Genomic DNA, 23764 nt, shown 5'->3' on the forward strand with positions numbered 1-23764 from the left:
ATAAACTGCAGGGTCTGTTACCACCTGACATGCTCCAGGGTGGCATGACCATGGCTGCACACCTCAGCTCACATGGCAGAGTTGGTGAAGTGTTGCCAAGCAGTTTCCCACGGCAGCTAGGGAATGCAGAGCCATACCGAGAACCTCTGGAGCGCACTGCTTCCATGAAGCGGCCATTAACACCCTGGAGCCATGGATTCTCAAATGTTTAAATATTTTTATGGAACACAGCGTTCAAATACAAACACACTGACACCCTTCAGGCGCACACACACACACAAACACATCATCTACAAGAAATAACACCAATGTGGAAGCATTTTCACTGATGCCTCAGAGGAGGAAGATTGAGAAAATTCTAATGATCAAAGAGTAGAGAATAAAAATTAACAACATAGTTCAATTTTCACCTTGAAGATATGCAGAATACCTTGCACTTTCTAATACTTTGTCTTTATTACGGTATACAAAGAAATTATACCCTAATATTTATATGGGGCTTTCAAAGAATTTCTAAAGACATTCATTTCTGACCCTTAAAAAAATAAATTTTAAGTCCTTGATCAGTAAACTAATCCACCACAGTTTGGGAATCCCATATCTCCAGTGAGAGGGAACAGGTCATTTTGTTTTTAATGTAAGTTGGAAGAAACCTCAGTTCCTATTAATACAATTAATATAACATACTATGACTAACTACATCATGCTATCCAGTCATTTCTTTAAAAACTGATCAGAATGAGTATGAAGTCAATTCAAGCCAGTTAACTCTAGGATTGAAGGACCAGTCACCTAACATCCCAGTCTTGAGATGCCCAGTAGCACTTACTGTGAAGAGGTGGCGTGATGATCTTGATTTCTAACAAAGGCGTCCATGTCGGGTAGAGCGCTAAGTAAGTGGAGGTGTGCGTTTACTGGAAGCAACCCTAGCATGCTGGTACGTACCATCTTCCTCAGCTCTTGGTTGGAAACAATAATGACATTTGGAGGGTCCCCGATGGCAGTGGCAGCTCCTCCAATGTTTGTGAAGATCACTTCTGCAATCAGGACTTGTCTTGGATCAAGGTTGAGCACCTCACACAACCTGTCACAAATGGAGGAAAATGAAAGTAGTCCCACTATACACATCGTGAAAGGCCCACATGCAACCCAGAGATTTTTAAGGCGCTTGCTCATATAAGGGAGGTGCGCACACACACACACACACACACACACACACACACACACACACACACCCCTGTGGGGAAGGCAGTGCTGGGGGGAATGAAGAACTGCAACAACCCCCGCAGGCCACAGCTCACTCCGAGAGTTACATTCCTTTCCAGAGTGAGCCTCCAGCCACCAAACCCTCAGTGTGGTCAGGTACCCTTTCCCCAATGCTCCCAGGTCTGGAGGGAGCATTGGCCCCCAGGGCAGGGCAGGCCCTCCACAGGCAAGCCGGTGCTGTGGGGGTCAGTGTGGAGGCAGTGCGGATGGCTCACACAGGGCCTGCTGACTCAGCCCCTTTCCCACCTCCCCCTTCCTGGACACCAAGGCCCTAGGCTCTCTTCTCACCCCCTCCCTTTGTTTTATTCATCTATGTATTTTCTATTTATTTACTTTGTATTGCTATAATACATACTAGATATATACATACATACATACATTTTCAGGGTGCATATGATAATGTAATAATTCACATAATCAAACCAGGTAACTAGGATAACCATCCCCTTAAATATCAATCTGTTCTTTACCCTGGGAGCATTCCAGTTATTCTCTTCTAGCTATCTTGGAGTGTACAATCAATTCGTGCTAACTGTATTCACCCTACAGATCTGTCAAGCCACATTGTACAGCTGTGGAGCTCCACCATGGCCTCACACTAGATTTGTGCTGGAATCTGGGAATCCTACGACTTGGCCAGCGCAGACCAGTACCTGGGAGTGGGCCCGGGCAGTGGTGCTCTACAGCTCCCCAGGGGACCCAGTATGCACACAGTTGGGAAACATTGCTCTAAAGAAAGTGTAGAAGGCACATCACAGCATCCCCCACACCTGCTCATCCACACAGCCCACTCCCACACAGGACCCGGCCTTGGGTCTCACTCAGAGGCCTCCCACCACCTCAGCAGATGGTGATGGAGAAGAACATGGACAGGGACTCCTCGCACCTGGGCACCTGGTGGTCTGGGGTGAGCCGTTTTTTGTTTGTTTGTTTGTTTGTTTGTTTTTTGAGATGGAGTCTCGCTCTGTCGCCCAGGCTGGAGTGGGGTGGCGCAATCTCAGCTCACTGCAACCTCCGCCTCCTGGGTTCAAGGGATTCTCCTGCCTCAGCCTCCCCAGTAGCTGGGATTACAGGCACGTGCCACCACGCCTGGCTAATTTCTGTATTTTTAGTAGAGACAGGGTTTCACCAGGGGTGAGCCATTCTTGTCCACACGTCTCCCCATGAGACCACAATCTCCAGGAAAGCAAGGCCTATGTCTTCCACCTCCTGCAGGCATTTCTGCCACCAGCTTCTGAGGCCCCACTGCTTGTAGCATGTACTGCAGTCACACAAAGCAGACACGAGCTGGACTGGAATGCAGTGAGCTGTGGGCTCAGCCGCCCACCTTTTCATGCACCTGAGAATGGAACCTGGAGCCAGGCAGTGCAGGCAGAGCCCCTGCCTGCCAGAACCTGGCCGCAACCTCCACGGCAGAGGTGCTTTGCGTACCTTATGGTCACAGGCGTGAAGAGGAGCATGGTGGTGACGTTGTCCAAGAAGGCAGAGAGGACGGCCGCGATGAGACAGAGCATGATGATCATGGCCCACACCCGTCCCCGGGAGAGCCGGTATGCCTGGCCACACACACACAGAGTACAAGCCAGAGTCAGCAGGCTTGTAGAACAGAGGCAGCCTTTCATTAGTGACTTTAAGAACAGGGAGCCAAACTAACATTACCCCATGGGTTAAGATGTAGACCCACAGAGTCCTAGGGGGGCCGAGATGAGACAGTGCTGGCCATCGAAGTTCCTAGACATTCTAAATCCTCCCTAGCCAGCACTGTCACCCCTCTGATCCTCTTCCTTTACAGAGCCCCTGTGATGGTTAATTTGTCACCAGGTGATGACCCTCAGTCCCCATAATGCCATCGGTATTCTGGTTAGACAACCTGGGCTTTGACATTTGGGATCCATGTGAGCCTAGTGTCTGCTGATCTCTGGGGAACTAAGGGATACTTTTAATAGTAAGGAGTAATAGACCAAATATCTACCTGGCATGTATAAGGTGGGGCACAAAGATGACAAAAATCACAGCACAGTTCCATCATTCAGAGTTTGCAAAGGGCTTTGTTGAGTAATTTTTTTTTTTTTTTTTTTTTTTTTGAGACAGAGTCTCACTCTGCCACCCAGGCTGGAGTTTGGTCGTGTGATCTCGGCTCACTGCAACCTCCACGCCTGGGGTTCAAGCAATTCTCTCGCCTCAGCCTCCCGAGTAGCTGGGATTACAGGCATGTGCTACCACGCCCAGCTAATCTTTGTATTTTTAGTAGAGATGAGGTTTCACCATGTTCACCAGGATGGTCTCAACCTCTTGACCTCGTGATCTGCCCACCTTGGGCTCCCAAAGTACTAGGATTACAGGCGTGAGCCACTGCGCCCAGCCTGTTGAGTAATTTTTAAAAAGACCTTTTCAGTTTCAAAAATAATATATATTCAAGCACAGCACTAGACTGCATTAGCAGGGCATGGTACATGTTGAGCTCTCCTCTTGCCAACCCTGAATGACAGGACAGGTACAAATCCTGGAGGCCAGAGCTGGCTGGTGAAGCTCCCCAGGGTTCCAGTTAAAAACATAAATGTGTATATATTCAATATTTAGGAAGTAATCATGGAAATTATTTCACGAAAAAGCAAAGTAATCAGAAGCTAATGGCTTGAAATATTGGGATACTCTAATATGCAAAACAATTTTTGATGTGTAGCGCTCACCAGACAATTTAAATAATACACAACGATTCAACCTGAGTACCCTTTTCCTTGACCTCCTTCTTCATTTATTTACTGAGCAGCTGAAAGTGCCGCTCAGAGCCATACAACTTAACATAGCAAGTATACCCTGCCCTGCAGAAGCAACCTTTAAAAGAAGGATGGAATTTTTCAATGTTTGTTTTAAATGTTTGTTTCCTAAATATATAATGTCAGAAAAATACATATATAAATTAATCAGGATAGAATTATTAAGTGCAACATCATACCTACCTTTACAGCACAATAATCGAAAAATCCCGTTTCTGAAAATATGGCTACTAAGATCATCTACGGGGAAAAGAAAAAGACAAGGATAATCTTTTAGCAGGACACCATATTAAAACGACATCAGCATGATCCCTTACACATTTGAGCTCTGGCCTCTGAAAGCCACCACATCACCAAGCTCCTCACTCTGAGATGCAGAAAGACCGTCGCTTCCTGGAATAGTACACTCACTCACTCCTTGAATGGAGCCTCTTGCTAGCAGTTTTGTGCCTATATGTGTGTCCAGGGATTTGTCCTCAAGGCACATTACCATCCCATCTGATCCTCACACACACAAAAATCAGGAGTTATTTTCACCCTCTGTTTTATAGACTAGAAAATGGGATCAGAGTGCGAGGTGGCTTGCTCACAGCCACAGAGCTAGAAGCCGGGCGGGAGCCAGCATGTGGCCTTCTGCACCTACGTGTCCACACAAGCAACACTTAAACATTCTCTGATGCTAAAATTGGGTTCAATTTTGTTTTCTAAAATAATTAAACTGATTTTTGTCACCAATTTGAGAGTTTTATTGAAATGATTGCTCCCTGGGTTCCAGGTGAACCCAGAATGCCTATCACCTGTTTCTTTCCAGTGAGGATGATGAGTTAGTGAAAACAGAAACAGCCATCCTGGATCCTAATAAAAAGTCATGTCCCAGTTATTCCGAATTTTATCAACCAGACATCTCAACTAGTGAATGTTCTGGAAGTTCCTCTGCTTCACCTCTTTGATGGCAGTCACCATGTGTTGAACTTGGAATGAGAAGATGCAAGTTCAGATCCTGATTCTGCCACTTAAAAATTAGTCTGAACTTGAGGCTGGGTGCGATGGCTCACGCCTGTAATCCCAGCACTTTGGGAGGCCAAGGCGGGCGGATCATAAGATCAGGAGATTGAGACCCTCCTGGCTAACATGGTGAAACCCCATCTCTACTAAAAAAAAAAAAAAATACAAAAAATTAGCTGGGCGTGGTGGCGGGCGCCTGTAGTCCCAGCTACTCAGGAGGCTGAGGCAGGAGAATGGCATGAACCCAGGACGGGGAGCTTGCAGTGAGCCAAGATCACGCCACTGCACTCCAGCCTGGGCGACAGAGCGAGACTCTGTCTCAAAAAAAAAAAAGTCCGAACTTGAACAAAAATATGAATTAACCTTTCTGTCCTTCAGTTTTCTCACCTTACCTGTGAATGTTCTATACTTTGTCGGGTTGTGAAAATGCAATATAATTATTCAAATTACAATACTCAGTAAACAGGAGTCCCAACAGACACTATTGTCTCTCAAATAAACTACAGAAAACAAAAATGTCCCCAGTCAATTTAGACCCAGTGTAAATACCCACCATGTCCAGAGTGACCATCAATGTTCATCCTTACCCAAAAGGCCACTGAGAGCTGACGGTGGAGCATGGGGCTTCGCACACCAATGTAGTTTCACGTGAATACACATGAGGAGACAGGCGTGTGGAGACCCATGTGGTGTTTTACACATTTGCTGACAGACCCACCCTGGGAGACTAGAACTCAGGGATGGGGGTAAATGGTCCCATGGGTGGTTGGCTGCCAGGAAATGGGGGAGAAAAGGCAGGGACCTGGTTGTAACGACCCTGTACCCTGCAGTTCCAGAATCGCAGAACCTGCCAGTGCTCGCTGAACTGAATTCCACCGAGAAAAACATGTTGAAGCCATTTTTATAGGCTGACTGTGTCCCCCAAAATTCATATGTTCACGTCCTAGCCCCTAGTACCTGGGAATGTGAGACTGTATTTGGAGTGAGGGCGTTGAAGGAGGTAATTAAGTTAAAACGAGGTTGTTAGGGTGAGCCCTCATTCAGTGTGACTGATGTCCTTATAGGATGAGGGTCTCAGGAATCAGAAACACATGGGGAAGACAAAGTGAAAACGCCGGGAGAAGGTGCCATCTACAAGCCCAGGAGGGAGGCTCAGGAGAAACCATGCCTGCCCACACCGTGATCTCGGACTTCCAGCCTCCAGAGCTGTGAGAAAATACATTTATATTATTTAAGCCACATGGTCTGTGGTACTTTGTTACATAGTCCTAGCAAACTAATATAGCATTCCTTTTTTAAAAAAGGCGTATCTCAGGGATATCTGGTACACTTCCTCTCTTCTATCCAGATGCCCAAACCCTGTATACGTCTCAGGCCCGACATAAGTATTAGTTAATCTGTGAAGCCAGGGTTAGAGCACTGGCCTGCCTCCCTGCGCACCACCCACAGAGGATGGCGGCACGGTTTCCATCAGGTCACATAGCTGGGCCCTCCATTATGTCAGCCAGCCTTGGGAGGGATGAAATGTTGGCAAGGAAAATGAGGATCTATAGTGCCCAGCTGTACACAGAGCAAGTCTTCTAGCCCAGAGAGGAAGAGCCCTCCTGCAGACCACTGGACTGTTTGGGGTCTGCTCAGGAACATGTGGGCCGCCCCTGCTGCCCAGGCTCCACTGGTTCTAGTTAAGCTGGGTTAGGACTCACACTAGTGAGTCCCACACTAGCCCGCTTGGGCACTTCGAGATCCTGCAGGTGGACTTGGTGGCATTCCTCACAGCAGAGTGGCCACTGGGCACTATGATCAATTAGTAAACACCCAACTAATACTTAGGAGTGACACCTTCCTTTATTCACATAATGAAAGGTACTCTCTCTCCCACTGAAACTCCTACGTGGTTTATTTATTTGGGATAGTCCATTTTTTTTATTTTAACGGAAATAACTCAAAAGAATTGCTAGCTTTTCTAAATGGCAATATGACTTCATCGTCAGACATGCCTTGGGCTGGAATTCTCCCGCTCACGAACCATAGCCCCATTCCATTCCTCCTCAGGAGATTCATGACCTGCACTAACACTTCTCAGTCAAGCCCTAGGCACTGTGTCTTTAACATAATGAAGGACCCTCAGCGGTGGAGGCCAGAGAAGGCCCGGTTACCGCAGGCGTGGAGCCCAGTCCCACGGGGAGGGCTGTAATTACCATGCCAAACAGCAGGGCCAGGGTCTCAAAATCAATCCACTCCACCACATGGGTCAGGCTGGGTCTCTGCAATCAAAGCACAAATTTGCCAGTTAATCCGTGCGCTGCCATCCCAGTGATGAGCCTAATGAAGCGCTGCCCCCTGCTGCAGACCCACTCAGTGGGCGGGCCAGGGTTGGAAATCTCACCATCCACTTGCCTTTGAAGTTGGATTATATCGCTGCTGAAAAACAGTCTTGACCCAGGGCATCTATAATGTCAAATCTATGCATTTAGTAATAAAGTTTTTTCTAGCCCCTGCCTCTGGCAGCTCCCACATGGCGGGACTGGCCCCTGGTTACATTCCTAGTGGAGTCTGTATGTACTCTCTGCAGTGCCGTGCCTGAGACCAGATGACAGGAACTGGCATGGCAGCTGTCCCACTCTCAGCTGGGTTCCAGCACTGCCTCTCAGACAACTCTGGGCCTCCATCCCCAGTGGCCACTGGTCTCTGTTGTTTCTCTACATTTGTTTCCCATGTCCCTGCCAGAGAGGCCCTGCTCAGACCCAAACAGGACACCCTCATCCCCAAACACACTTCTCTAGGGGCCTCCTGATCTCTTCAGGACAGACCCTGGCCCAACTGACTCCCACCTTTCTGCACCAGCTAGGACGGTCCCCTCTAGTTCCAACACCCAGATCCAGCCCCATCACAACCCAGCTCCACAGCCCTAGGCAAACATGCCCATGAGGAGCCTTTCCTCCGCCACGATGAGGAATCACACCACTGGGATGTGAGAGTGTGTGACAAAACCTAATGAAAAATACTCTTCAATGCTGTAGCTTGTTAGTTCATACCTCTAGCATGGTTCTTGGGCAAAAACATGGACGTGGCATATAAAATAGTGAAAAAACCAGTGAAAGCCTGAATCCTGGAACATCTTTGAGCTGACATTCCACTGAGTGGTGAGCCAGGGATTGGGACTGTGACAACTTACATCGCCAATCACAGCCAGTGCTGCCAGTGCTGCAAGGGAACCCAGCATGGCCGCCAGAGTTCTGTGCACGATCTGGAAAGAAGCACAGGAAATTACCGCGTTCCAGTGCGCGAGGGAGTTAGCACACACGAAAGCCTGTGTGGACGTGAGGGGGTCTATATCTGCCACTGTGTACCACATCTATTCAAATGATAAGTCATGGGTCTTGATGTTTCAGGCCTGGACACCCCACAGACACATACAGCTACCACCAACCTGCCATCTAAGGGAAGCTGCTTGCATTTCCTAAATAATTAGATGACCCTGATAAAGCAGCGGAAGGCCAGATGGAGTATGTTCTATAAGAAAGGCCATAGCAAACTGTCATTAATTATTTGCCATATGCTCCCTTGGCAACTGGCCCATTTGTTCAGCAACATAAATCAATTCCTCCCAATTACTAGGCTGCTGTTAAACCAAAGGTACACAGTCCAACACTTCATCTAATTGAGATGTCTGTGTTATCGCAAAAGCATCTTTTCTATTTGATTATAATTCAAATGGAAGTGGAATTTCTAAGACAAAATATGAGAAAAGGCCAAGATGTGGAGAATTGGAGCCCTCATACATTGCTAGTGGGAATGTAAAATGGGCTAGCCACTGTGGAAAGCAGTTTGGCAGTTTCTTACGAAGTTAAACATAAATTTACCATATGACCCAGCAATTCTACTAGGAATCCACCCAAAAGAAATGAAAACACATGTCCACACAAAGCACTGATGCTTATAACAACATTATACAAAGGAGGCGAAAACTGGAAACATTCCAAATGTCCATCCATGGTGAAGGGATAAAGAAAATGCGGCACAGCTCGTGCACGGATGAATGCTTAGAAGTGATGCTGGGGAAAGAAGCCAGACGCAGAAGATGGGGTCGGTCCATCTATATGAACTTTCCAGAAAAAGTAAATTTAGAGAAACAGAAAGATCAGGGCTGCCCAAGGCTGGGGAAAGCAACAAAGGTTGACTGGAAACGGGTCCCAGGGATCCTTATGGGGTGATGAAATGTTCTAGAACTTGTGATGGTGGCAAAACTCTAAATCTGGTAAAAATAATTTAATTGTACATTTCCAAGGGGTGAAATTAATGGTATTTAAATTATACCTCAATAAATTTGTTAAAAAAATACAAAAAGAATGTGGCAAGAACAAGCGGAAAATTAAACGCTAGCATGCATTATTCATTTCTTAATCCCCTAAAGGGACTTCCACTCCATTTTTTCACAGCTTCCATCTCACAGAAACTGACTCCCTTTACCAGTAATTACCTGAAATGCAAATTCTGACTAAAATTATTTCATTTATAATGTGTAGTACTAGATTCAAAGTTCATTTTCAGGAAATGTGATACTAGGTGTTGGCTTTTCACAGTTTCACTTTTTAAGAGTTGTTTTGTTTGTTTTAAATGTAAATACCTAAAATCCAATAACTTGCTACCAAACTCTAATAATTCCTTCTGTTCGTTCTCTGCTTTTCAGTCTTAGTTTAGGATGCTTTTTTTTTTTTTTGAGACGGAGTCTCACTCCGTTGCCAAGGCTGGAGTGCAGTGGCACCACGTTGGCTCACTGCAACCTCCATCTCCTGGGTTCAAGCAATTCTCCTGCCTCAGCCTCCCAAGTAGCTGCAATTACAGGTACCCACCACCACACCTGGCTAGTTTTTATATTTTTAGTAGAGACGGGGTTTCACCATGTTGGCCAGGCTGGTCTCCAACTCCTGACCTCAGGTGATCCACCCACCTCGTCTCCCAAACTGCTGGGATTACAGGCGTGAGCCACTGTGCCCAGCCAGTTTAGGACCCACTTTAAGGATACTTCCTTATCCAATGCCAAGGGTGGCCCCAGGAAGCAGGCAGGGCAGGCATTCATCCCCAACTTGACAGCCATGGCTCTGAGAGTGGAGGGTCACCCGCTGGTTATGGTGAGCAGGCACCAGAGCCAGGCTGCCCTCTCCGCCCTACAGAGAACAAGGCGAAGACACTTCCCACTTTGGTATGTCTCTTTTTTGATATTTAATTAAGTCTTCATTAGTAGAACAGGATGTGACAGCATGCAAATACAGCCCATGGATGACAGGAGGAAGTCACTGCAGGGACAGAGCAGATAGGGATGAAGCCTGCTCCAAGCCAGCCCTGCGACCTCACTCTATGACACGTTCCTTTCTTCTGGCTTAACCTTTGGGCTAACTTTGTCTGAAGGGAAAGGAGACTTCCAGTAAAGAGCAAAGAGCTGGCCTGGCACGGTGGCTCACACCTGTAATCGCAGCACTTTGGGAGGCCAAGGCAGGCGATTGCTTAAGGCCAGGTGTTCAAGACCAGCCTGGCCAACATCACAAGACCTCATCTCTACTAAAAATAAAAAAAAATTAGCCAGGTGTGGTGGCACACACCTATAGTCCCAGTGACTCGGGAGTCTGAGGTGGGAGAATTGCTTGAGCCCTGGAGGCAGAGGCTGCAGTGTGCCAAGATTGTACCACTGCACTCCAGCCTGGGCAACAGAGCGAGACCCCGTCTCAAACAAAAAACAAAAAAGAGTGAAGAGCCATGACTGCCAGTCACTGGTCAGCAGGATTGGATAGCAGCAAAAATAACTAATTTTTATTGAGCACCTACTGTGCACCTGGCCCTGGATTAAGTGCTCTACACACACCATCTGCACCTTTCACAGCAACTGCATGAAGTAGAACTATGATAATCCACTTTGCAGAGGAGGAAACAGTCTCAGCTGAATAATTGTCCCCGTGTCGGAAAACAAAGGACACGCGCACCCAGGATACAGACCAGCATTTTCTTACTCCAGAGCACCTCCTCTCTCCTCGTGGGGCCTTGTTTGCTCATTTGTAAAATCAGAAAACTGCACTAAATACCTCAAGGAGCCCTCAGCTCTGGAGGAGGTCCGTGGACATCATGAAATCATGAGTCCTAGCAGATTAACACACAAATGAGCAAACGACAAGGCAGACAGCCATGGCCCTCTCAGGACAGCTGGGCTCATCGTGGTCTCACTGACACCCCTAGCACCCTCGCTACGTTTGCTCCGCCCACTGCCACCATCAACACCTTTCTCCCCTCCCTCGTCACACACACCGGCTTGCAAGTGATCCACACATGAGCATCTCTGTGGCCCACAGTGAGTGCTTAGGACATGTGGATGCAGCTATTCTCACTCAGAAACCCACCCTCTTCCACCAGCTAAGGGGCCCCACACACCACATGGGAGGCGAAACTATCACTTCCCATTTAAAAAATGGAAAAGCATGCTGATGATCAGCCTCTAGGATGTGGAATAAAACTTTTTAAACTACATGGTTGTAGAAGAAGATGAGTTCATTACTTCAGATATAATGATGTGTCCATCATTATGTCTATGCTTAAGAAAAAGCACTAAATTTCTATGCTTAAGAAAAAGAATTTTCAGCTATCAGGAATAAAAAAATTTCTGGTAAATGGACCTAAAGAGTAAAAATAATAAAAATTCTTAAAAGATGCTTTAAAGCAGGGGTCCCCAACCCTCCTAACCCTGCCACGGACTAGTACCAGGGCCGCACAGTGGGAGGTGAGCTGGGCAAGTGAGCATGACCGCCTGGGCTCTGCCTCCTGTCAGATCAGCGGCAGCATCAGATTCTCATAGAAGCGTGAACCTTGCTGTGAACTGCACATGTGAGGGATCTAGGTTGCACACTCCTTATGAGAATCTAACTAATGCCCGATGATCTGAGGTGGAACAGTTTCATCCCAAAATGATGTCCCACCCCACGGTCCATGGAAAAATTGTCTTCCATGAAACTAGTCCCTGGTGCCAAAAAGGTTGGGGACCCCTGCCTTAAAGGACTGTATAAAGGTTCTCTTCCTGCCCATGCTCTGGGAAATATAGCACACCTCTTCCTACACCCAAACCACTTCCCAGGCACAGAACGCACCACCTAGCTTCCCAGGCGTCGCCTCACAGACCCAGCCACCGTTCTATCACTGCACTCCTCTCCGGTCGAGCCGACACTCTGTGCCTACGAGTTTCTTTGGCAAGAGTCCAGCTGTGAGCTCCTGTGAGCATGGCGTGCCTCTCTTGGTTTCTTCAGTGCTCTGCAGCGCAAGCAATACACGCTGAGCAAATGAGAAGCAGAAAATGCATGAACAGAGCCTGCAAAACAGAAGGCCAGCATCGCTTCCTGGGAGAAGAAAGGAAAGAGTTTGGGGGCAGCCCCCAAGGAAATTATCTAGGGCATCTCTGATCTTCACGCATCTGCCCCTCCATAGTCACACAGGTTTACAGCTAGTCATCATGTAAATTCCAGATAGGTGGGATACCGAGCAGATGGAAAGACAAAACTTCTTTTGGTTACCATTTGCATGGAAATGGTAACCAAAAGACAGCAGGGATAGCTAAAGTTATATCAGACAAAATAGACTGTAAGTCAAAAACTGTCTCTAGAGACAAAGAAGGTCATTACCCACCCTCTTCCACTGATAAAATGGTCAATTCAACAGGGACCTATCACAGTTATAAATAAGTACACACCCAACACCAGAGCACCTAAATATGCACAGCAGTATTAACAGAGATAAAGGGAGAAATTGACAGCAATGCAATGTAATAGGGGACTTTAATATCCTATTTAAGACAATGGATAGAACATCCAGACAGGAAACAGCAGACGTGAACAGCACTGCACACCAAGTGGACCTAACAGACATAGACCGAACTTTCCACCCAACAGCAGAAAAAGACATTCTTCTCTAGTACACACAAAATCTCTTCAGGATATATCACATATTAGGTCACAAACAAGTCTTAACAAATTTTATTTCTTTTAAAAAAAATTTAGTCTTAGAGACAGAGTCTTGCTCTGTCACCCAGGCTGGAGTGCAGTGGTGCAATCAAAGCTCCCTGCAGTCTTGAACTTCTGGACTTAAGCAATCCCCTTGCCCCAGCCTCCTGAGTAACTAGGACTACAAGTGTGCACCACCATGTCCAGCTAATTTTTTTTTTTTTCAGAGATGGAGGTCTTGCTATGTTGCCCAAGCTGGTCTTGAACTCCTGGTCTCAAGTGATCCTCCTGCCTCAACCTCCTAAAGCACTAAGATTATAAGCATGAGCCACCATGCTTGAACTTAACAAATTTTAGAAGATGTAAATAATATCAAGTATATTTTCCGAACACAATGGTATAAAACTAGAAATTCATAACAGAAGGAAAATAGGGAAATTGATAAATATGCAAAAATTAAGCAACACTTTTTTTTTTTTTTTGAGATGGAGTCTCACTCTGTCACCCAGGCTGGAGTGCAGTGGTGCAATCTTGGCTCACTGCAGCCTCTGCCTCCCAGGTTCAAGCAATTCTCCTGCCTCAGCCTCCCAAGTAGCTGGGACTACAGGCAAGCACCACCATGCCTGACTAATTTTTGTATTTTCAGTAGAGACGGGGTTTCACTGTGTTGGCCAGGATGGTCTTGAACTCCTGACCTCATGATCTGCCCACCTCAGCCTCCTGAAGTGCTGGGATTACAGGTGTGAGCCACCACACCCAGCCACAACACACTCTTGAGCAACCAATGTGTCATAAAAGAAATAAAATGGAAATCAGAAAGTATCTTGAGACAGACAAAAATGGAAACACAACATACCAAAATTTATGGGACACAGCAAAAGCAGTTTTAAGAGGGAACTTTATAGTGATGAATACCTACCTCAAAATCATTAGCCTGATTGGATGACACTACAGTGTATAAATGAATTGAAAACCACATTGTGCCCCATACATATATACAATTTTTATTTGTTAATTAAAAATAAAATAAAACTTTAAAAAAGAAGAAAGAGCTCAAATAAACACCCTAACTTTATACCTCAAGGAAACAGAAGAGCCAGCTAAGCCCAAAGTTGACAGAAGGAAAAAAATATTGGCAGAAAGAAATGAAACAGAGACTAGAAAGACAATTGAAGAGATCAGCAAAACTAAGAGTTGGGTTTGAAAGGATAAACAAAATTGATGGAACTTTATCTAGACCTACCAAGAAAAAAAAGAGAGCACTCACATAAATAAAATTATAAATGAAAAAGAAGACATTACAACTGATATCATAAGATTACATGCCTACAAATTGATAGCCTAGAAGAAACTGGTAAATTCCTAGAAACATGCAACCTACCAAGACTGAAACAAGAAAAAATAGAAAACCTGAACAGACCAATAAGAAGTAAGAAGATTGAAGCACTAATCAAAAACCTTCCAACAAAGAAAGTCTCACCAATGGCTTCACAGGTAAATTCTACCAAACATTTAAAGAATGCCAATACTGGAACTTTTATAAAACTTCAAACTTTTGCAAAAAATGAAGAGAGAACACTTCCAAACTTGTTTTATAAAGCCGGTGGTACCCTTCATACCAAAGCCAGATAAGGACACAACAAAAAAAAAGAAAGAGAGAGAGAAAGAGAAAGAAAGAAAGAAAGAAAGAAAGAAAGAAAGAAAGAAAGAAAGAAAGAAGGAAGGAAGAGAGAGAGAGAGAAAGAGAAAGAAAGAAAAGAAGGAAGGAGAGAAAAAGAAAAGAGGAAAGGATATAAAAGAAAAGAAAAGAAGGAAAGGAAAAGAAAGGAAGGAAGGAGGAAAGAAAGAAAGAAAGAAGGAAAAGAAAGAAAGAGAGAAAATTAATTAATTTCAGGCCAATATCCCTGATGAACTTAGATGCAAAAATGCTCAACAAGTCTTTAATCCATCTTGAATTAATTTTTGTATAAGGTGTAAGGAAGGGATCCAGTTTCAGCTTTCTACATATGGCTAGCCAGTTTTCCCAGCACCATTTATTAAATAGGGAATCCTTTCCCCATTGCTTGTTTTTCTCAGGTTTGTCAAAGATCAGATAGTTGTAGATATGCGGCGTTATTTCTGAGGGCTCTGTTCTGTTTCATTGATCTATATCTCTGTTTTGGTACCAGTACCATGCTGTTTTGCTTACTGTAGCCTTATACTATAGTTTGAAGTCAGGTAGCGTGATGCCTCCAGCTTTGTTCTTTTGGCTTAGGATTGACTTGGCGATGCGGGCTCTTTTTTGGTTCCATATGAACTTTAAAGTAGTTTTTTCCAGTTCTGTGAAGAAAGTCACTGGTAGCTTGATGGGCATGGCATTGAATCTATAAATTACCTTGGGCAGTATGGCCATTTTCATGATATTGATTCTTCCTACCCATTAGCATGGAATGTTCTTCCATTTGTTTGTATCCTCTTTTATTTCATTGAGCAGTGGTTTGTAGTTCTCCTTGAAGAGGTCCTTCACGTCCCTTGTAAGTTGGATTCCTAAGTATTTTATTCTCTTTGAAGCAATTGTGAATGGGAGTTCACTCATGATTTGGCTCTCTGTTTGTCTGTTATTGGTGTATAAGAATGCCTGTGATTTTTGTACATTGATTTTGTATCCTGAGACTTCGCTGAAGTTGCTTATATTGACTTAAACGTTAGACCTAAAACCATAGAAACCCTAGAAGAAAACCTAGGCAATACCATTCAGGACATAGGCATGGGCAAGGACTTCATGTCTAAAACACCAAAAACAATGGCAACAAAAGACAAAATTGACAAATGGGATCTAATTAAACTAAAGAGCTTCTGCACAGCAAAAGAAACTACCATCAGAGTGAACAGGCAACCTACAGAATGGGAGAAAATTTTCACAACCTACTCATCCGACAAAGGGCTAGTATCCAGAATCTACAATGAACTCAAACAAATTTACAAGAAAAAAACAAACAACCCCATCAAAAAGTGGGCAAAGGATATGAACAGACACTTCTCAAAAGAAGACATTTATGCAGCCAAAAGACACATGAAAAAATGCCATCATCACTGGCCATCAGAGAAATGCAAATCAAAACCACAATGAGATACCATCTCACACCAGTTAGAATGGCAATCATTAAAAAGTCAAGAAACAACAGGTGCTGGAGAGGATATGGAGAAATAGGAGCACTTTTACACTGTTGGTAGGACTGTAAACTAGTTCAACCATTGTGGAAGTCAGTGTGGCAATTCCTCAGGGATCTAGAACTAGAAATACCATTTGACCCAGCCATCCCATTACTGGGTATATACCCAAAGGACTATAAATCATGCTGCTGTAAAGACACATGCACATATATGTTTATTGCGGCACTATTCACAATAGCAAAGACTTGGAACCAACCCAAATGTCCAACAATGATAGACTGGATTAAGAAAATGTGGCACATATACACCATGGAATACTATGCAGCCATAAAAAATGATGAGTTCATGTCCTTTGTAGGGACATGGATGAAACTGGAAATCATCATTCTCAGTAAACTATCGCAAGGACAAAAAAACAAACACCGCATGTTCTCACTCATAGATGGGAATTGAACAGTGAGAACACATGGACACAGGAAGGGGAACATCACACTCTGGGCACTGTTGTGGGGTGGGGAGAGGAGGGAGGGATAGCATTAGGAGATATACCTAATGCTAAATGACGAGTTAATGGGTACAGCACACCAGCATGGCACATGTATACATATGTAACTAACCTGCACATTGTGCACATGTACCCTAAAACTTAAAGTATAATAAAAAAAAATGCTCAACAAAATACTAGCAAACTGAATTCCGCAGCACATCACAAGGATCATATACCATGATTAAGTAGGAATTATTCCCAAATCCAAGGACAGGTTCAACATACACAAATCAATAAATGTGATACATTGCCTTAACAGAATGAAGGATAAAAATCATAGGATCATCTCAATGAATGCAGAAAAGGCATTTGAGAAAATTCAACATCCTTTCATAATTAAAAGCTCTCAACAAATAAGGTATAGAATAAATGTACCACAACGTAATAAAGACCATATATAACAAGCCCACAGCTAACATTATACTCCATAGTGAAAAGCTGAAAGCTTTTCTTCCAAGATCAGGAACAAGACAAGGGTGCTCACTCTCACCACTTCTATTCAACGTAGTACCAGAAGTACCAGATAGAGCAATTAGACAACAACAAAAAAAAATTAAAAATGTCCAAATTGGAAAGGATGAAGTTAAACTCTATTTGTTTACAGATGTGATCTTATATATAGAAAACCCTAAAGACTCTACCAAAACTCTACTAACACTAATAAACAAATTCAGTAAATTCATAGGATACAAAATCAGAACACATACAAAAAAACAGTTTTACTTCAATATGCTAACAATGTACTGTCTGAAAAAGAAAGAAAATAATCCCATCTATAATAGCATCAAAAAGAATAAAATAGGAATAAATTTAACCAAAGAGGTTTAAAGATCTGTACACTCAGGACAGTAAGACATGAATGAAGAAATCAAAGAAGATACAAATAAATGGAAAGATATCCCATGTTCATGGTTTGGAAGAATTAATATTGCTAAAATGTCCATAACTACTCAAAGCAATCTACAGATTCAATGCAATCCCTATCAAAATTCCAATGGCATTTTTCATAGAAATAGAAAAAAAATTCTAATTTATATGGAACCACAGAAGACCCTACATAGCCAAGTCAACATTGAGTAAGAAGGAAAAAGCTGGAGGCATGACACTTCCTGATATCAAACTATATTACACATCTATAGCAATCAAAACAGTATGACTGGCATACAAACAGATATATGGACCAATAGAACAGAAGAATCAACAGCCCAGAAATAAACCCATGCATGTTACAGTCAACTAATATTTGACAAGAATGCCAAGAATGCACAGTGGGGAAAGGATAGTCTCTTCAATAAATGGTGTTAGGAAGCTGGATAACCACATACAAAAGAATGAAAGTGGACCCTATCCTACACCATATACAGAAATTGACTTAAAATTGATTAAAGACTTACATGTAAGACTTAAAACTGTAAAACTTCTGGAAGAAAACACAGGAGAAGAGCTCCTTGATGCTGGTCTTGACAATGATTTTTTGGATATAACACTAAAAGCCCAGGTAACAAAAGCAAAAAATAAACAAGTGGAACCATATCAAATTAAAAAGCTTCTGCACAGCAAAGGAAACAAACAACAAAATGAAAAGACAACCTACAGACTCAGAAAATATTTGCAAACCATATACCTAATAAGGGGTTATTATCAAACATATGTAAGGAACTCATACAAATCAAGAGCAAAAAAATCAATAACCTGATCAAAAAATGGGCAAAGGATAATAGACATTTTCCCAAAGAAGACATGCAAATGGCCCCCAGGTACATGAAAAGGTGCTTAGCATCATTAATCATCAGAGAAATGCACATCAAAAACACAATGAGATATGGCCTAACACCTGTTAGAATGGCTGTTATCAAAAAGACAAGAGATAACAAATGTTGGGTAGGATGTGAAGAAAAGGGAACCCTAGTATGCTGTGGGGGTGCAAATTAGTACAGCCACATGGAAAGCAATATAGAACTTTCACCAAACTTAAAAATAGATCTACCATATGACTGAGAAAAATCCCACTTCTGGGTCTATATCCAAAGGAAATGGAATCAGAATCTCAAGGAGATATCTGTGCCGCCATGTTCATTGCAACCTTATTCACAGTAGCCAAGATACAGAAACAACCTAAGTGTCCACAATGGATGAATGAATAAAGAAAACATGTTTCATATACATACATACATACATACATACAAACACACACACACATACACACACAAATGGAATATTATTCACCCTTAAAAAGGAAGGAAATCCTGCCAATTTGGGACAACATGGACAAACCTGAATGCTAAGTGAAATAAGTGAGACAGAAAGACAAATACTGCATGATCCCACTTACATGAGGCCAAAGGGAGCTCTGGGGTCAGGGGTGGAAGGAGAGGAGGGTGTGGGAGATGAAGAGCTGACCGCCAGAGCTGGGCACTGGGGCAGTGTGGTCAGGGAGGGGTTTGGATTTAATTCTACATTTCTCATTTAAAACATAACCAACTACTTGCCAAAAAACACATATTTTTCTTTCCTTGTGTGTCTGTGAAGGAGGAAAAAAATAAAGAACAAGGAGGAAGGGTGCAGGAAAAATGTTGCAGAGAAACTTCCAAATGACTTGGACACATCAGGAAGGAAGAGATGAAGGTACCCAAGCCACAGGACAGCTGCCTGAACTCACAGCACTGCCCCCAGGGAGCTGCAGCCCCAGAATGTGGTGCTGGAGGACAGCATGCACCTCAGCGATGCCCGGAGGCCACACACAGCCCTGACAAACGCCCAGCCGGGCAGAGCTGCAGAGGAGCCACAGAGGCACCTGGTTCTCTGCAGCATCGGCTCTGCCATCAGATTCCAGCTAGGCGACCTGGAGCCTGGAGAGGCCGAGAGCTGCCGGGCTTACGGCACTCTGCACCATAAGTACAACAGAGTGGGCTGTGTGCACCAAGATGTTCAAGTAGGTCACTGACACAGCAAACAGAGGCTAACAGAAATTGGTTCAGATGCAGGGCACTCCAGAAGCAAAATGCTAAAATATACGGCAAGACTTTCAAGGTTGGGCAGGAGGCACCAAAAAAGCTGATACAAGAGGCCAGAAAAATGGCAACTAGGCTTGCACAGTAGCAAAACATGAAGTAGGGGTGTCCCCTGGGATACCAAGGAAGTCAGAAAATATACCTAACCAACTTGGATCTTTGGAACATAGAGGCTTGAGCTGAGGCTGGAACAGAGGAAGCTAAGAGGTGTGTGGCAGATGCTGGACCATGGAGCTACAGGGCGTGGTCCGACCCCATGGGGCCTCCCTGCAGGGCCTGCTCCGCCTGCTTCCTTTCTCTGCAGGGTGGAGGTGGGCTATGGTGAGTGCCCTACCTCACTGTGGTCTGTGGGGTGCATGAGGGCAGAGAATGCCCACTCGGAGGCTGTGGCCGCTGGTCATCATCCCATCACTGGCTCCTGCACTGGGGGCAGGAGCCCTTAACAGGATGAAAGCTTTTGGGGAGGAGATTGTGTACCTGGTTTGAGGAGTAAACCTGTGGCTGCCGAGCGGTCCAGGAGAGCCGGGTTCCTGTGTTCCCAATCATCTTCTGCTGGCCTTTCCTCAGCGGGCTGATGGGGTGGGCTCCAGGCCACGCGGGAGCCTCACAGGGCTGCGTCTGTCCCTGCCACCAAGGCCTGCTTTCCTCTGCTCTTACATGGATGTGATGAGTTCCTGGCCCCTTGTTCTTGGTGATATTTTGTCATTATTGTGTGTTATCTGATGTGTTCCCTTTGCAAGGCCCCTTGGACACGGTGTGACTCAAGGAGAAGGTATACGCTCCAAATTCAAATATCTTCTTTTCAGGTATTGCCCACAAATACTGAGCTGATTTTCTAGCCTGGCTTATGTTATGCAGAACAATAGATCCCAGAGCTCGAAGGCACCACAGGAAATCAGTGGAGCAGTCCTCCAGCATCCAAAAGCTCCTGGCTGTGATTTCAGTTCTGAAGTGATGATGCCCAGCTGTGGGCTGTGGGCCTGCGGGTCCGCGTCAGCCACGCACGGACTGTGCTTCTTCCCCCACGTGATCCTGCCTGGCCTGCAAGGAGAGCTGAATTTTCAGTACTCAGTTCCTAAGGTACAAATTCCTATTGTATATGGAAAAGCTTTCTGCTCAGAAGCTATAGAAGCTTAGCTCCGCAATAAAACAGCCTGTGAGCTGCCAACTCCGCCAGCTTCGGAGAGTCACATTGGCCAGCCACACTTCCCCAGCTTAGAGAATGGAGATGTTCCCAAAGCTGCTTTCGCGTGACTGTATCCCTAAATACACAAAATTGAACAGGTGCTGTCCCTACCCCTGGTTCAGACGAGAGATGGCTCTGGAAGCTGGCGGTCCCCACCCAGGACGCCCGTCCGTGCCCCACGCGCGCTGCCGCGTTCGTCTCCCACAAGAAGCCAGGAGATGTTACTCTGTTTTGTGGGTGAGGGGAGTAAAATGTGGAAAAACCACAGCCTAGAGTCTGAAAGCCTGCATTCTGGCTGCTACACGCTGGCTGCGGGGAGCGACGGGAAAGCAGGGCCCTCCGTGATGCAGCGCGTGAGCCGTGCGCAGGGCAGTGTGCCCCCCCGAACGCTGAGCCCGAGGTGTGCCAATGACACGGCCCTCGGGGGTTCTTAGAAACGGGATCTCAGAGTTGGCGGATGTCTGAAGACCGCCCTCGACGTCCACGAGGGTGGCGGTCCCACCCCCAGCCCAGCCTGCTCGCGTCCTCGATCTGGGTGCTCCTAAGCTGGGCCTTCCCAGGGCCACCCCACGAACCCGCCAGTGCCGCCGGCTCCCTCCACCGCGTCACGCTCCAGCCTACGCCCCGAGCGGGGAAAGGTGACCTGAGAGTGATGCGAAACCGAGGGTCTAAACCTGTCCCTTCCCGGCTCTGCTGGTGTCCACGTAGCGCGCTGCGCGCCCGCGCGGAAACACCGTCCAGCCGCTGCCACCCAGGCCCTGGGCCCCACGGGTCTGCAAGACACCCTGCTCTTCCTTCCTGTGGGTCTCTCTGCACGTCATTGATCCTTCCATTTACCAAAGTAGCCCACAGAAGAACATCAGTCCATCGTCTCCTGTTTTCAACATGGAAAAGCAGCCTATGACATCGAAAGACCTGTGCACACTAGACAGCAGAAGCTGCCGGCCCTGGGGTGGGAGCATCCCCTGCGGCTCCGCCCCCTCTCAGCCCCCTGCTGGGCGCCCCGCGGCAGCTGTCCCCGTGGTGTGCGGCATTGTCCCCGGGGCACTCTTGCCTGCCACCCAGCTCCCCAGAGCACGCGCTCTGGAAACCACCTCTCCAACCAGAGTGTGAGCAACAGGCCGAGGCCCTGACTTCCAAGCTGGGCTGCAGGGGAGCCTGCGGGGACGCCAGCGCGGCACCCGGACCGTCTGGCACACACCCACACACAGACACACACACAGTCACACGCCCTCACCTCACATACACGGTCTCATACTCACCCTCCCTCACATGCCCACACACTAACACAGTCTCACACACACACTAACTGGTACACACAGACACGACCATGCAGTCACACACTGTGACACCCAGACACATGGTCTGACACACACCCTCACATGCCCACACACTAACAGTCTCACACGCTGACTCACACACTAACTTGCACACACAGACACAACAGAGTCACACTCTCACATGCAATCACACACAGACACATGGTCTCACACACACACACCCTCGCTGTGACTCACACACAGCCTCACATGCGCTTAAACAGTAATACACACACTCATGTACTAACACACACACAGTCACACACTCATGTGCACCCCAACGTCCTTCCACTTGATCCCGCGCTCTCACGGCAGCCCGATCTTTTGATGACAGACAAGGCCATGAGGGATCATCAGACTGTGGGGGAGGAAGCCCCTCCACCCCTTGAGCCCCAGATTTCTTCCTGTATATCAAAGAAAATCACCATGCCTCACAATGTGGCTGTGACGGAAACTGTGTGCCGGCCTCGCCTCGCACTGCCCCTGCGAGCTGGACCGTGGTGTCAGGGCGTCCAGGAGGCAGGCAGGCTTGGGAGGCTCCTCTCACACTGCCTGCAGCTCAGCTCAGCTCAGTTCAGCCCGCCAGTCCTCAGCACTCCCACTTCCCCTCCTCAGAAGGAGGCTGATTCCATGGAAATGGCTGTGATTCCACAGAAAGGGCTGGGGGGTGTCTTGAACCTGGGTTCAACCCTGCCTTCACTGCCTCCCAAGCCCCCGTCTCCCCAAGTCCACATCTCCCCAAGCTCACATCTCCATTGGCAAAACAGGAGCACAACACCTCCTTCAGAGACCTTCTGTATGAGCTTCCCGGGCTGCTGTCACCAAACCCACCCTCCTCTGGTCCTGCAGGTAAGACATCCAGCAGGTGCGCTACATCCTACATCGAGGCCTTGCAGGAACGCATTCCTTCTGCAGGCTCTAGGGGAGAATCCATCCCTCACCTTCCCCTAACACCCAAATCCCATGAACAGGACCGCTCTTTTCCAGCTTCGAAGCCATCAATGGTGAATCAAGCCCTCGCATCACACTTCTGTGACCCTTTATTCCATAGTCACCTCTCCCACTGACCACAGCTGGGAGGGCTCTCCATTTGTAAAGACCCGCTGAGCTCACCCAGGTAGTCTCTACATCACAAGGTCATTGGCATAATCACTCTGCAAAGCCCCTTTTGCCATGTGAGGTCCCATATGCAAATGGTCTGCGGGTTAGGATGTGGACATCTTGGAAGGGGTCATTTAATCAGCCTACTGCACCTTTTCAGAATCAACATAGATGATGAAAACATAGAGCCAGACCCATGGTAGGAGCATGACAGACATCTGTTCACCTTGCACAGCCTTCTGGGCATTGGCTACAGATAATTCCCATCTCCTTGAGAAGCACCACACCCTGGTGAGAAATGTGGACTCCAAAGGCAGACACCGGCCAGCTGGGGAACTTTGGGCAAGTGGTCTGACTTCTCTGTGCTTGATGTCCTCAACTATAAAATGGAGGTGGTGATAAAGTCTGCCTCATGGGGTTGTG

General features: G+C 46.1%; 1 protein-coding gene across 6 annotated transcripts in view; it reads right to left on the minus strand.

Annotated features, from left to right (window-relative positions):
* The window catches only part of OCA2 (OCA2 melanosomal transmembrane protein), a 342139-nt gene that overhangs the window by 226324 nt on the left and 92051 nt on the right, over positions 1-23764 (minus strand). For all 6 annotated transcript variants that reach the window (XR_010130936.1, XR_010130935.1, XM_004055869.5 and 3 more), the window contains 5 exons: positions 8224-8295; positions 7247-7312; positions 4227-4283; positions 2698-2822; positions 946-1084 (listed from right to left, as the gene is read on the minus strand). Coding sequence is in view for 4 of the 6 variants with exons in the window: in XM_004055869.5 (XP_004055917.5) it covers positions 946-1084; positions 2698-2822; positions 4227-4283; positions 7247-7312; positions 8224-8295 (459 nt within the window). In the remaining 2 variants the exon portion in view is untranslated. The remainder of the gene's footprint in view (positions 1-945; positions 1085-2697; positions 2823-4226; positions 4284-7246; positions 7313-8223; positions 8296-23764) is intronic.

This window comes from Gorilla gorilla, chromosome 16, assembly GCF_029281585.2.
Source record: "Gorilla gorilla gorilla isolate KB3781 chromosome 16, NHGRI_mGorGor1-v2.1_pri, whole genome shotgun sequence".
NCBI classification, from domain to species: domain Eukaryota; kingdom Metazoa; phylum Chordata; class Mammalia; order Primates; family Hominidae; genus Gorilla; species Gorilla gorilla.